The sequence below is a fragment of the Passer domesticus genome, chromosome 5 (assembly GCF_036417665.1).
Source record: "Passer domesticus isolate bPasDom1 chromosome 5, bPasDom1.hap1, whole genome shotgun sequence".
Taxonomy (NCBI): Eukaryota; Metazoa; Chordata; class Aves; order Passeriformes; family Passeridae; genus Passer; species Passer domesticus.
In genome coordinates this window covers 23335987-23348789 of record NC_087478.1, presented here as the reverse complement: position 1 = coordinate 23348789, position 12803 = coordinate 23335987, and the positions used below count along the sequence as shown (strand labels likewise).

Below are 12803 nucleotides of genomic sequence, written 5' to 3'. Positions count from 1 at the left end.
ATATTTATGTATAGCTTTCTATATTTAGAAAATCAGCTCAGCCCTTCAAGTGCACCCAGTTCATCTTGTATCTTCTTTGAAATACCAAACCTTAGTATATATAGACAATTTGGTTTCTGACATAAATTTCAGTACTAGCAACCATCCATGAGATTACAAGCAGTAGTAATACAGTATCTCTGCCTTTGGCAACAGCACCCTGAAGTGTCCAGATATGCATCAGTTTGGTGAAAGTAATGAGCATTTGAATCACATTTTTGCTGTATTAATTTAGGGTTTCTTTTAGTTCTTACAAAAAATTTGGTGGTGGGGGGGAGTGGGCAGGAGGGGACCTCTTGAAAACTCAGTGATCTTGTCATCTAAACTGAGTTGAAGCTCCAAGCCTGTGCTGTGGAAGCCAGTAGGTGCAGCAGCAAGCTATTGAACCTGAGAGAAATGTATTTGAAGATGTTTCTCATATACCCCCATTATATTTGTTTATACTTGATCAGGAGCCAACCACTTGAGTCTTTTTTTTCTTTCCACTTTCCTGTCATCTTTCCATCTCCTTTTGCTTTTCTTTTACTCATCACTTTCTACCTTCCTGCATTCCTCTTGTCTCCAACTCTACTTCTGTCTCCATCTATTTTTATCTCTTTACCTCATGGCTATAGCATAGCATTGCTGCAAAATTCAACAGATTTAACATGTATTTTTTTCCTTCTGTAGGTGATGGCTACCATATTCTGGCGTTTTGATGTATTTAGGGATTTATCACAATGAATAGTTCCTAACTTTACAAGTGATTCCCCCAAAGCTTACAGCATTACCAATAACCCAACTCAGAACATAGCCCACATTTTACTTATTTTAAAAAAGCTTCCAAAAGAAACAGATAATAATCAGAATGCAAAAGTAGGTATGACTTATCCAACCAAGGAATACTCACCTGTTGTTTTCTGCATTTAGTTTGATAAAATAGAATTATTCACTTGAACAGGGTTGGAAAGCACTAATACTGGAAAATAAATATAGCCTTCTTCACTAAATGTTTCTTTTTTTCAGACAAAATCTGGAACTAAAATAAAATTAATCTGGATGGTCCAAATACAGAAGATGCATGTGTTCTTCTAAGGAGGATAATTAGGGCCATGAGGTGAATTCCAGATCTCTCCTGAAAAGTACTGCAGCCCATTCACATACTGAGCATGGTTTGGCTGCCTCAGAAATGTCAAATCTGTATTTGGCCATGAATAGATTGGAGTTTGTAGTTTACTAAATATTGTGGAGTTTCTGTTACAAAACAGACCAGTAATAATTTTTCTAAGACAGCTGACATGCATGAGACAGAAAAGAAAAATGGTTTTACTTCCTTCCTAAGCTGGAGCCTGACAACAAACTTTTTTTTTTCTCCTTCTCTTTTTTTTTTTTCTGCTGAGAAGTTGCAGCTGTTTCAGCCTTTGTTATTGTGCTTGTTTTCAGACTGTGACTGGGAACACAGACTGTAACTACAGCTGTTGGGTGCAAAATGAATCAGGTATTTCACAGTGGTTATTTGATTAGAAAACAGCACCCAGTCACACTGCTGTAGCTCAGGGAATCATATTTTCAGCTGGTGTTAAACAGCCTTATTCTGCTCAAACCAAACTACTCTGAGAATACAACTCACAACTGGAAAAGACACTTATACTACCAGCCAGTATTTTGGGAAATTGTAGTTTGGGGGGAAAAAAACCCACTCTGTGATATATTGAGATTTTTTTTTCTTCTTGGTTTCAAGGCATTTTGGGTTTTTTCTACCTAAAATTTGCATTATTTCAGAGAGTGTTTTTAGAGTGATGATGAAATGAGTTCTTCAGGAAGGGGAAATCTTTGTGGTAGCTCTGGGAAGTGTGGGATATGGGAATGTCTACCAAGATTTATTCTTAAAAGCTCACATTTGGTGTGGCCACAACAATGAACAAGGCATCAATGCCCTTGACATAGCAGAGGCTGGATTTCAGCCTGAGAGTGTATTTGGAAGCAGAATAGTGCATGTGCCCCCACACTTGGAGCTGGCCTCAGCAATGCAGCACCCCAGCCAAAGCACCACAACTGCTTGTTGGTGACCTTCTTGACGAAGAGGGGACTAGAGAAGTTTTCACTGTATGTTTTGCAGCTAAAACGGGCAACCACTCTCTATAGATGCAATTTTGGCAGCAGGGCCACTTCTGACTGTGCCAGTGAAGCTCAGTGCTCAGCAGGGCAGCAGTAGTGTGGAATGAGGGACCCCACCACGGGCCCTCTCATCTCCGTGGTTCAGTGGGACATCCATCCATCCATCCATCCTGCTGCTCCTGGAGGTGAGGAAAGGATCTTCCCCTGGGCATACACAGACTCTGAGGTGCCATCAGCCACATGCTGGCTGCAGCCCTGTCCCATCTGGCTGAGCATGAGCCAGCTCTAGCTGAAGAGCCAAGCGTTAGCAAAACATGGTAATGCACTGTCATGTCTGAACAGATTCTGGACAGAAAATGGCTTTGGGCACAAAAACCAAAGTGTGATGGTACAGATAGGCCTTGATGGAGTACTGCACACCAGGCAACAGGCCATTCATCCTCCCAGGGGGCTCTCTGCACTTGTTAGACATGCAACAGTACAGATTAATGTAAGCCTTATTCTAGAGAACCATTATATCCCAGCATTTCTAACCAGACTTTTTGCTAAGAAAGGTTATATGGGGTTATAGTAAAGGGTCACGGAGCAGAGTTCTGGCAGGGGCTAAGATGGATAAGAGAGAGGTATGAGGCAAGTAAAAGCACACAGTCATACCTATCTAAGTACCCTCCAGCTCCTGGCACTTAGTGACCCAGAGATACTCTGAGCTGGAAATTGCACCCATATTTGGCACTTAGTAGTCCTTTATGGACTCCTTTCTCCTCAGTTTTGCTTACTGTTTTTTAAATTTATTTTTGTTTTCTCTCTGTGGTATGCTGTAACAATGACTTTCATAATTTCATTCTGCTTTGAACGATAAAGAGCTTTTTAGGGTTTCCTTAACCTGCTGCCTTATAATTTCTTTTGTTGCCTTTGATTCTGGCTGATGAAGAATAGGAATGGCTCGGGAAATTCTCACACACTGAGCACAAATCTGTTGTCTTTCACATCCAAGTAGACAGAACACTTGATAATCACACTCATTTCCCAGGAATACTTATGATTAAAAACAAACACCACAACCAAACTTTAACACACATCTCATTTCCCCAAAAAGAGAGAACTTAGCATGTGTTGTAGCTGCTTTCATAGACTACATGCCAGGGAACATAATGTGTGCTACAGAAATCAGTGAAAAAAACTCATCACATCTGCTTTTTATTTGTAACTGCATTCAAGGATTGGGAAAATTTGTCCCAGAATTCAGCAAGAGAGCCAAGTCTTCAACATTGCTCTCCTCTTGCAAACAGCAAAGCAGCAAGACCTCACCACTCCAGGAATCAAGACTCAAAGCCATGGTGCCTGTCAGCAAAATGAGTTGACACAGAGCAAAGAAATTCAGAGCTTTGCATTTCTCACTGTGCTCAGTCAAATCCAGTTTATACTGCAATGTACTAGAAGCCATATGCACCTTTGAATTTATCAAACTCCTCTTGATCCAGTTCCTGTCCCTCCAGACAAATGTCATTGTGCTAAAACCCACCCGTGCAAGTGACAAGCCATATTGCACTTGAACCCAGTGCAAGAAGGACAAGAAATATATGAGCATGGACTTGAAACCTTACAGAGCCTGGAGGAGGAAAGAGTGATGGGATGCCCATGGAGTCATTGCAAAGGCTGTCCTCAGTGCCCACTGTTGTCCTATCTCAGGGGCCCAGCAATTCATCTGGCTTTTCAATACTGGCAGTCTGACCTATTTAAGGCTTAATGCAAACTGTGCACACAAGCATTTATAGGAATGTGAGTAGCTGCAATCCTTCCATCTTTCATTTTTAAGCCAACAGAAAACTGTGGCAAACTCTTGATAAGTAGCATTTTCATATCAGTAGCTCAACTTTTGGCATTTATGATAGCAGTTCTTTCTGTAGTAAAGAATGTATCTTGATTCTCCTAGGGAAAAAAGGTATCAAACACTGCATAATGCAAAATCCATGTAGCCAAATTAAAATTAACACCTGGTGCTGAATAACTGGTTTGAGAGCACATATGTTTAATATTCAGTTTGAGTAGAAAAGCTTACACTCTTCAGAAGAGATCCATTTTATTCTTCATGGATTAGAATGATATACAGCATTTAGAAAGCTACATATGTGCCCTTTGCAAGGCTAGGCTGCATATCCCAGGGCATTTGAGGCATTGCACAATATAGTTAACCCTGAGCCTATCTCTGCTGGATAATGGCATACACCTGCCAGACATCTAGGGAAAAAATAACAATATGATACTTAGATTGGATTCCTTTTAGAAGGCCTCTCATTTTTGCAGAAGATATTTCAACATGTAGACAGCAACATTTGTAATTCAATCCTGCTGACTAGCAGAACTGAGCATCAGAATGATTTTAAAAATAAGCTGTTGCATGCTGGTTTTCAACTCAAGTTATTAGTCTTAATTTGCCATATTACACACAGACAAACCTAGACTCAATTCTTCATATTTAACATTAATACTAGAGGATGGCAATGAAATAATATTTAAATTAATAATGTTAGTGTTCATGGGCCTAAGTGATCACTGACTTCCAGTATAAAGAATACATTCATATGTTCATTGATTAATTAAATGTTGGCTGTTATCTTCATGGAACTGTTTCATGGAAGTAGTCTGAGCTATGCTGGAAGAAAATTATTTGTTTTTCTCTAAATAGAGAGACAGAAATATTGTGTTTGTCACAGTTACTGATATTGAACATGATTCTCAAACGGGATCAGAAGAGCCACATGGATCTGAATGAAGGGTCCAGCTCAGTGCTCTGTCTCCAGTGGTATTGACAAGTGGGTGCCTAGTGACCCAGACACACGTAGCTACCTTCTGCTTCAAGTCTCCAACTATTTTCTTTTCTGGGAATTTCCTGAGCTATTGATTATTGTCTAGCTCTTTCCATGTACCTGTGGAGTTTACCTTTGAATATGCATTTCTCTTGCATTCTTATCCCTTGGCAGGGAGTACCATAGGTCATCACGTATTGCTAGGATGCCATATTCTTTTGTTTGCCTTGAACCCAAGAACTTTTTTTGGTTTTTGGTGATATTTAGAAATTTTATTACAATTAAATAATGGAATAATAGAATCATTTAGGACTGAAAAGACCTCTAGTATCCTTAAGTCCAACTATTAACCTAACCCTGCCAAGTGTACAACTAAATAATGCCCTTAAGTGTCACTTCTACATGTCTTTTTGAGTCACCAGAGACTCAACCCCTTCTCTGGACAGCCTGTTCCACTGCTTGACAGCCCTTTTACTGAAGAAATGTTCCCTAAAATATAATCTAAACCTCCCCTGGTGCAACTTGAGGCCATATCTTCTTTTCCTATCACTTGTTCCTATCACTTGTTCCTATCACTTGTTACTTCTTGGGAGAAGAGACCAACCCCAAGCTGGCTGCAACGCCCCTTTGGGCAGTTGTGGAAGAGAGTATATGGTGGGTCTCTATCCCCTTATGATTCTCTATTCCTTTATCATAGAGATTCCACATGTACCATACTCAATCATTGTTCATTACAGCCTTTTGATCATCTCTGTTACCCTTCTCTGAGCTTTTCCCCTTTCTAACATGCTCTTTTTTGCCAGGAAGCAAGTAGAATTGCACAGACATTTTAAGTTTCAGGCAAGCCATGAATTTATATGATATCAGGGTGTTTTGTGGTTTGTTCTCTAATCCTTTTCTAATAATTTGTAAGTTTTTATTAGGTTGGTTTCAGCTGCTTCTAAGCAGTTAGATAGCTATCTAACATATACTGCTTTAAGTTAATTTTCTTTGTTGTAGTTCACCTGCCATTTTATTGCTGTGACATGCTGTCTTGTGAAGTCCTTCTGCCATCCTTTATAGTCTGTCCTCATCCTAACCACCTTGAATACCTCCAGATCATCACAAAACTTTATTGCTGGACTGCTCAACCACTTTCGTAACTCATTTATGGGTGTATTGAACAGTGTGGACCCCAGCACACACGGCTTGTAGAACACTTCTGGTGACTTCTTACTATTGCAGTCACTGACCATTGACTACAAATGTCTGTTTGTTCTCCTTTGGTTCATTATCTGTGCTAGACCTTCCCTCACTCCTAATTGCTTGAGTAGAGGCATGGAAATAAGCTTTCATTTCTCTTATGTTCTGGAGAAATGCATGGTTCATAAATTAATTACTAAAATGAAAATAAAACAAAAAAAAAATCCAATACCCACTCTCCCCCTCACAAAAAAGCCCCAAAACCCCCAGGATTTTATAGGCTTTGCAGAGGGAAAATCTCCTGTAGTACTGAACCATTTTCATGGTAGTGGTCCCTGTATGTTGGTGTGTCCATGACAGATGAAATTTATGCTGCACACATACCAGCTCAGTTCCAAGCTATAAAAATCAGAGCTTTATGAGAACGACACTGGAGTCTTAAGTAGCCTCTTCCTCCTGCTGTAGAAGATGTCTTCAAATTGCTTTTTTTTTTTCAGGATTATGTCGGATAAGGGTAAGATAGAATTTCAAGGACTGGGCTGATGTGTGCAAAAATCACACAGTTCTGTGGACCAAAAAGAACATTTTTGCATCTAGTATCTGTTATAGCAGCACTGTAGGCTGGTAGATTAGTTCTAAGCAAAATCCAAACTTTCATTCCATGAGCTAGGAAGTGTAATCCGAGCTCCCTGTATGTCATGAGGTCAAAGTCTAGTCACTTGGGCTTTGAGCAGGTGATTTGACTATCAACCTCAAATAAGGGTCAGTCAGTGTTTAAAGTACCAAGTAATTTTTCCAAGATTGTAGAGATGGAATCCAAATTTTCATGAATTGCTCTGAGGCTGGAATGCAGATGTGTTTAAAGAGTTAACACTGTGGCTCAATCAGAAAGAATGCTTGGCAATAAGAGGAAGCCTGGATTAATGATGGAAAAGAATTCTTAGCATTTTATAGCAGTGGGTATTCGAGATGAGACATGGCTAATGATCAACTAAAAAGGTATTTGCAGCTGTGGTGCTACCTCTCCCCATAATGCCAACATTAATCAAGGTTTTTCATGCAGCTTTCCAGTCCATTCTATTTTTCATTGTCCTGAATAGAAAAACAGAGCTCATGCCCTATTACACTGAGTCAGAGACCATACTTCTGTGTCACCAAAAACGATCATACTTTATTGATTTCTAAAATCTGTACTTTCTGTGCTGTGAAATAAATCCATAGCAAAGCCCGTAACAAAATCAGTTTCATTTTTAAAGAAATAAAGCCTCTTGCAACCCCAAACTATAAATACCTCTGGGATGTGAAGCAGTTATCGGCATGATTTAACTGCTCATATATTTTATTTAAGTCTTGAATTACATCAAAACAGCAGCTATAATTACAGCATCTCTAAGTCTAGTTTTGGAGTCAGCCATGTTGTTGAAAGCCCTTGGCAGTGCGAAAAGCCAGTGAAATTGTGTAAGTCAATGTCCTGGCTGTTCTGATTCTGCCTTCGGAGTCAGAAGAAAAGCTTCATTATAGTAAAAAATGAAACGTTTGACATACAAGTTATTTCCAGAATGGCTTCAATCTTTTTAAATAATGAACCCCATTGAATCCTAACTTCTCAGCAAATGTTGATTATCTAAATTCCTTAAGTAAACTACACGTGATACAGCTTTTGAAACATGAACATGATCTTCCCTCATGTAAACAATCCTCTGCCTTTGTTGCCTGATGCTATCACATTTGGGTGCACATCCTTCTGCATTGCAGGCCCAACCCTATAAAATCCTGCTATCAAATATCCACCCCGGTCTGCAGATGCTTTATGCCTCTGCTTAACAGCCATGACTCATCCCGTTAAAGTCAACAAAGTTACAGTAGTAAAGTTAGGCGTGTGTTTGCAGGAATGGGCCCAGATTCTCAGAAGAATTTAGGTAACTCAAGATGCAGAGAGATGAGTAGTGAGGGAATTCCATACTGGTGTGACCAATTTCCCTAAGATCTCCTAAAATCTAGAGAGAGAGAGAGAGAGAGAGAGAGAGAGAGAGAGAGAGAGAGAGAGAGAGGTGGAGAGAGAGAGAGGGAAGGTTTTAGCAAAGGGGCTTCAGGATGACTAAATTAGGCTCCTGTTTTGGAGCATCTCCTAAAGGAGCCTCCACTGTTCCTTGTAATTTAAGAAGTGCTTTGAATGCTCAGTCCTGGACACCCGGCTCACACAGAAACCAACAGGATCCAGAACTCAAGATGCCCAGGAAACCTTGCAAGGAGCTTGTCAGAGCAATATCCCTCTGGGCAGCTCTGGCTGGTGAGCTCTGGGCACTCGTGGCTCTGAGCAGTGCCCACAGCAGCAACCTGCAGTGCCTGACATAGCTTTGCAATCCAATTGCCCCACGTGCAGCACGACCAGAGGCTCTTGACACAGGGTAAAGTTTGCTTTGCAAACTGAAGGACCAAAGTGAAAATAGAAGGAAATGTTTTTGACTTCTGAAGACCTGGAGTTTTAAGATTCTTTTAAACAGACATTGTAGATAAAATTCTTCATTCTTAAATGTATGGGGCTGACTAAATAACCTATCTTCATTTTCTATGGTGACGTATAAATACCTGAAATTGAAGGACTAGGAAACATGCAGTGACTCCTGCATATTTTAATAAATATGGTGTATTTTGAGGATCCTCCAACAGCCATGATTTTGCTGTATTAAATAAAGTAGATTTTATAGCACTTTAATCAGATTATGATGGAACATTATGCAAAATATTATGCAATGTAATGCAAAGTAATTAATGCAAGCAGAGAACATGAGACAGCTGAGCAGCATGCATTTGAGTTACATATTGCCTGCTGATTTTCAAAATTTCTTTCTTTCTTAGATAGTGGTTTCCCGTTCAGAATCCACAACTCCACATGTCAGCTTTCAGCTAGACTCCCACCCCATCTCTCCCCAGGTTGTTGTCAAGAATTCATTAGCAGATGATGGCTATACCCTGGTAGTGACTGGGAAGAAGGTGAGTGGTTCATAATCTAATCCTCCTGTGCACTGTGTAAACCTCTGTTCACACTGCTGCTTTCTGCACTGCATCCTCATGGCCCTGCCAATCCCTCAGAACACTGGGGGTGCAAGTTTCCTCCAAGATATATTTTTTCCCCTGCTAAACAAACTGGCAGCCTAATATTGAGAAATGCTTAAATAATGTAAGAGCTGGTGATATAAACCAACAAAAGCCAGGAAATGCAAATTTTAAGGCTGAAATCCTGCCCCTAATTCAAGTGCTTGCAAAGACAAAACACATAATGGCTAAAGAAAAGAATGGTGCTCAGTTTCCTGGCTTTTCTTGGTTTGTGTCATAGCATTGTAACTTTTTAAGGACAGTGGTGTGTGCTAGAGTTACATGTGTGTCTTTAAAACTGTAAGTCACTAAGGCTTGAAAATTGCTTTAGCATGTAGTCTACAAAGAGTTAATAAAAAATGAAGAGCTATCATAAATATGCTATTGTCATAAGTAGATATGCATTGAAGAACAGGTTTAAAACATCAGCAGATAATATTACGGATAATCCTAAACCATAATCGTAAGCAATAATTTGACCCCTTGATTTCTATAAGGACTTACAGAAATACACCAGCCATAAAGATTGTTATTAATCATTTACTAGAAATGTATGAGTTATTTATAAGAGTGATCTTCAGAAAATGTAAAAAATAAATTTAAGGAAGGTCCTGAAGTATAAAAAAATATTATGCTCTTATATAGTAACGTATAGTAATGTAATTATATATTGATTTTAATATTTTGACAAAAAATAATTCTTACATGTTCAGAGCAACTATTTCATAACTATTCTGATATTTTAAGTAATATAAATTTTAACTTGTATTTTAGATAAAGTATGGGTTTTTTGATGGTAGGTGTTAACAAACAAGTACATGGGCAGTCACATGCTGGAAGTGTGCCACAGATACTAATACAGCCCCACCAAAGCTGAAATAGCCATCATGCCTATTTTTACAAATGTATGAAGTAAGGCATACTGAGATACACTGCATAAACTAAGGCACACTGAGATACAGAACTGGGAGGAGTGCGCTGCTGTTCTCTTTCTCCATCAGCAAAAAATGCTATCTTGCTGTAAACACCAGATGCTGGTAGTAACTGTATATAACATTAAGATGCCTTTAGGGTTTCTCCCAAGCGAATTTAAAATCATGTCAGTTAAATTACTTATAAGATCCTATAATTACTGAGCTAAAGAGAAGTCGAACTGTGGCTTGCACATCTGAAATCTGAGCAGCACCAGCATGCTATGCATAAATAGAGATTCTCCTTGCCACTTAGTGCATGTATTAAAAGGATGTATGCATCATGTCTCTCCATCGACAGATAACAAAGATCCCTCTGAAGGGGCCAGGCTGCCATCACTTCAGGTCCTGCAGCCAGTGCCTGCTGGCACCAGCCTTCATGCAGTGTGGCTGGTGCAGCCAGCAGTGCCTCAGGTCTTCTGAGTGCCCCAGCAACGCCTGGACCCAGGACACCTGCTTGCCTAGGGTTTATGAGGTAAGGTGGTGGATTTCTCACACTTATCTCTTGAGGGAAGAATGGTCTGCACTCTGTAAATATTTTCTAGTCATATAATCATGATAAATTGTCAGCTTTCCCCAACTTCCCCTCAGCCTTGATGTCCATGAATCCTCTGACTGGATGCACATGGTCTCCCTGACTACTGTGGGCTGAGATGCTCACGGATGGACAGGTTTGTCTGATCATCCTTACCAGCCTTGGGAGACCCTTGGCCCTACAAAGCACTTCCGATGGGGAAACAAGATGGGTCTGAGCCTGCCTGGCAGGGGTCTGACATGAAAGCCAGTCACAGAAAGGAGCATCCCTTCTCTTAGGCCTCTCTCAGGGACAAAAGTGGAGGAAAGCACTTCCTGCCCAGAGCCACCACAGCCTGATCCAGCACAGGAGGTCTCTGGCTACCACTGTTCATCCATCCCTGTGCTGGCTCCAGTGTTGGAGGAAAGAAAGCCTGGTGTTTCTTTGTGAGAAAAATCCCTTCTTTCCCCTACACAAGCTCCTGGGAAGTTTTTTCCATAGTGTCTCTTGGCTGGCTCCTTCTTCCCGTGGGTCCTCTTGGCACCAACAAGGAACAAGCCTGTAGCTGCACCCCCAGGACAGGGGAACCAGAGGCTGCTGCCAGCCAGCCAGAGCTCATCAAGGGTGTGATGTGAGAACAAGAAGGCACGGGTGAGCAGAGAGCTGCACTGGCTCAGTCCAGATTTAATTCAGCCATGGTTAATGCAGGGTTTGTACTGTGTGTGGGACCAAATCTTCTCATGTGAAGTGTGACATGACTGTGAAGGCAGAGGTTTGTAGGGCAGTTGATGGACTAGAAATCTAAGGGAAGGACAAGCGTAAAACTTTCTGGTAGCATTTACTAACACATTCACTTGTGTTAGTGCATTTAAACTACATCATGTAGTTAAAAATACATTTTCCTTTGTTAGAATACAACTTACAAATAGACATGAAAGTTTGATATGCCAAACTCTTAGAAAGGGAGAAAAAAAGTGGGTTTTAATAAATAATGTATTTCTTTCATCCAAGCATATGATTTCACATACAACAATATTTTTAAGTTTTAATGTTTTAGACAAAACTGGTATAACTCTAGAAAGAAGTATAGAAATGCACGTTTACAGGGTTGGGTTTTTCCATCTTCACCTTTGAGACACAAAATTTATGATTAACACAAGCAAAAATCAGTGAAAAAAAAATGAAGTGTTATAGGAATCAAACCCAAAATGGATAGAAAATGGAAGGGGAAGGGGCAGTTTGCCTGCCTTCTGTGGCCATTTACTTATGGAAAAGAAGATGCACAAAACTTGCTAATGTATGTGAACAGTTTACTTTTCCTTTATACAAAAATAATTTTTTTTCAGAATGGTTATATTAGTGAAATAATCCTTTCCAGCCTTAGTCTGTATGAGACTGAATCACCAATTCAAAGGTATGCAGTGAGAATTAGCTCTTATATATTTTTCTGTACCTCTGCAGGACCAAAGTACTCACCTATCCTGCACAGTTTGTCTCATTTTTCTAGAACTCAAGTACCCTTAATATTTTTTAATTTACAAACTTTCCAGCAGTGGCTGTATATTTCTATAGCTCAAAAAACATTTCCCAGGCTCTGAACTGCTTAATTTATGATTTTCAGAGGGGCTGAACTCATGTAGCCCTCTTTAATTTCATTTTGAATGTGTTCACTCTGCAGTTTTAAGACCCAAGAACCTGGAGCCCATGCACAGGCACTTAGACCAAGAGGTGTGTCCCCCACAGCCACCTCTGCAGGCCCTGTGAAGTGCTGGGAGGGGGGCACACCTTGGACATGGGCTGAGTAGGTGCTTCCCTTCTCCATGTGGCTCAGCCCAGCCTGCTCAGCATAAGCCCAGTCTACCCCTGGAATGAATATGGATCTGTGACACTGATGGATGTTAAAGTGCATCTCAAATTACTGCGTGCTGATGTTGGTAGAAGTTGCTTCCAGAAGGCTTGTAAGGAAAAAAAATGCAGCTGGATACTTAAATCCATTGAATTGCTAGCTGTTAAGACAAATTTCATGCTCTACTGGACCATGACATTTAACATGATTACTGAAAAAAATATAAAACAGATTATTCATCATCTTCTGAT

At 40.2% G+C, this 12803-nt stretch overlaps 1 protein-coding gene across 3 annotated transcripts in view; it reads left to right on the top strand.

Annotated features, from left to right (window-relative positions):
• MET (MET proto-oncogene, receptor tyrosine kinase) overlaps window positions 1–12803 on the top strand; it is a 90045-nt gene that overhangs the window by 36077 nt on the left and 41165 nt on the right. For all 3 annotated transcript variants that reach the window (XM_064422331.1, XM_064422329.1, XM_064422330.1), the window contains exons 4-5: window positions 8985–9119; window positions 10494–10667. In XM_064422331.1, the coding sequence (XP_064278401.1) occupies window positions 8985–9119; window positions 10494–10667 (309 nt within the window). The remainder of the gene's footprint in view (window positions 1–8984; window positions 9120–10493; window positions 10668–12803) is intronic.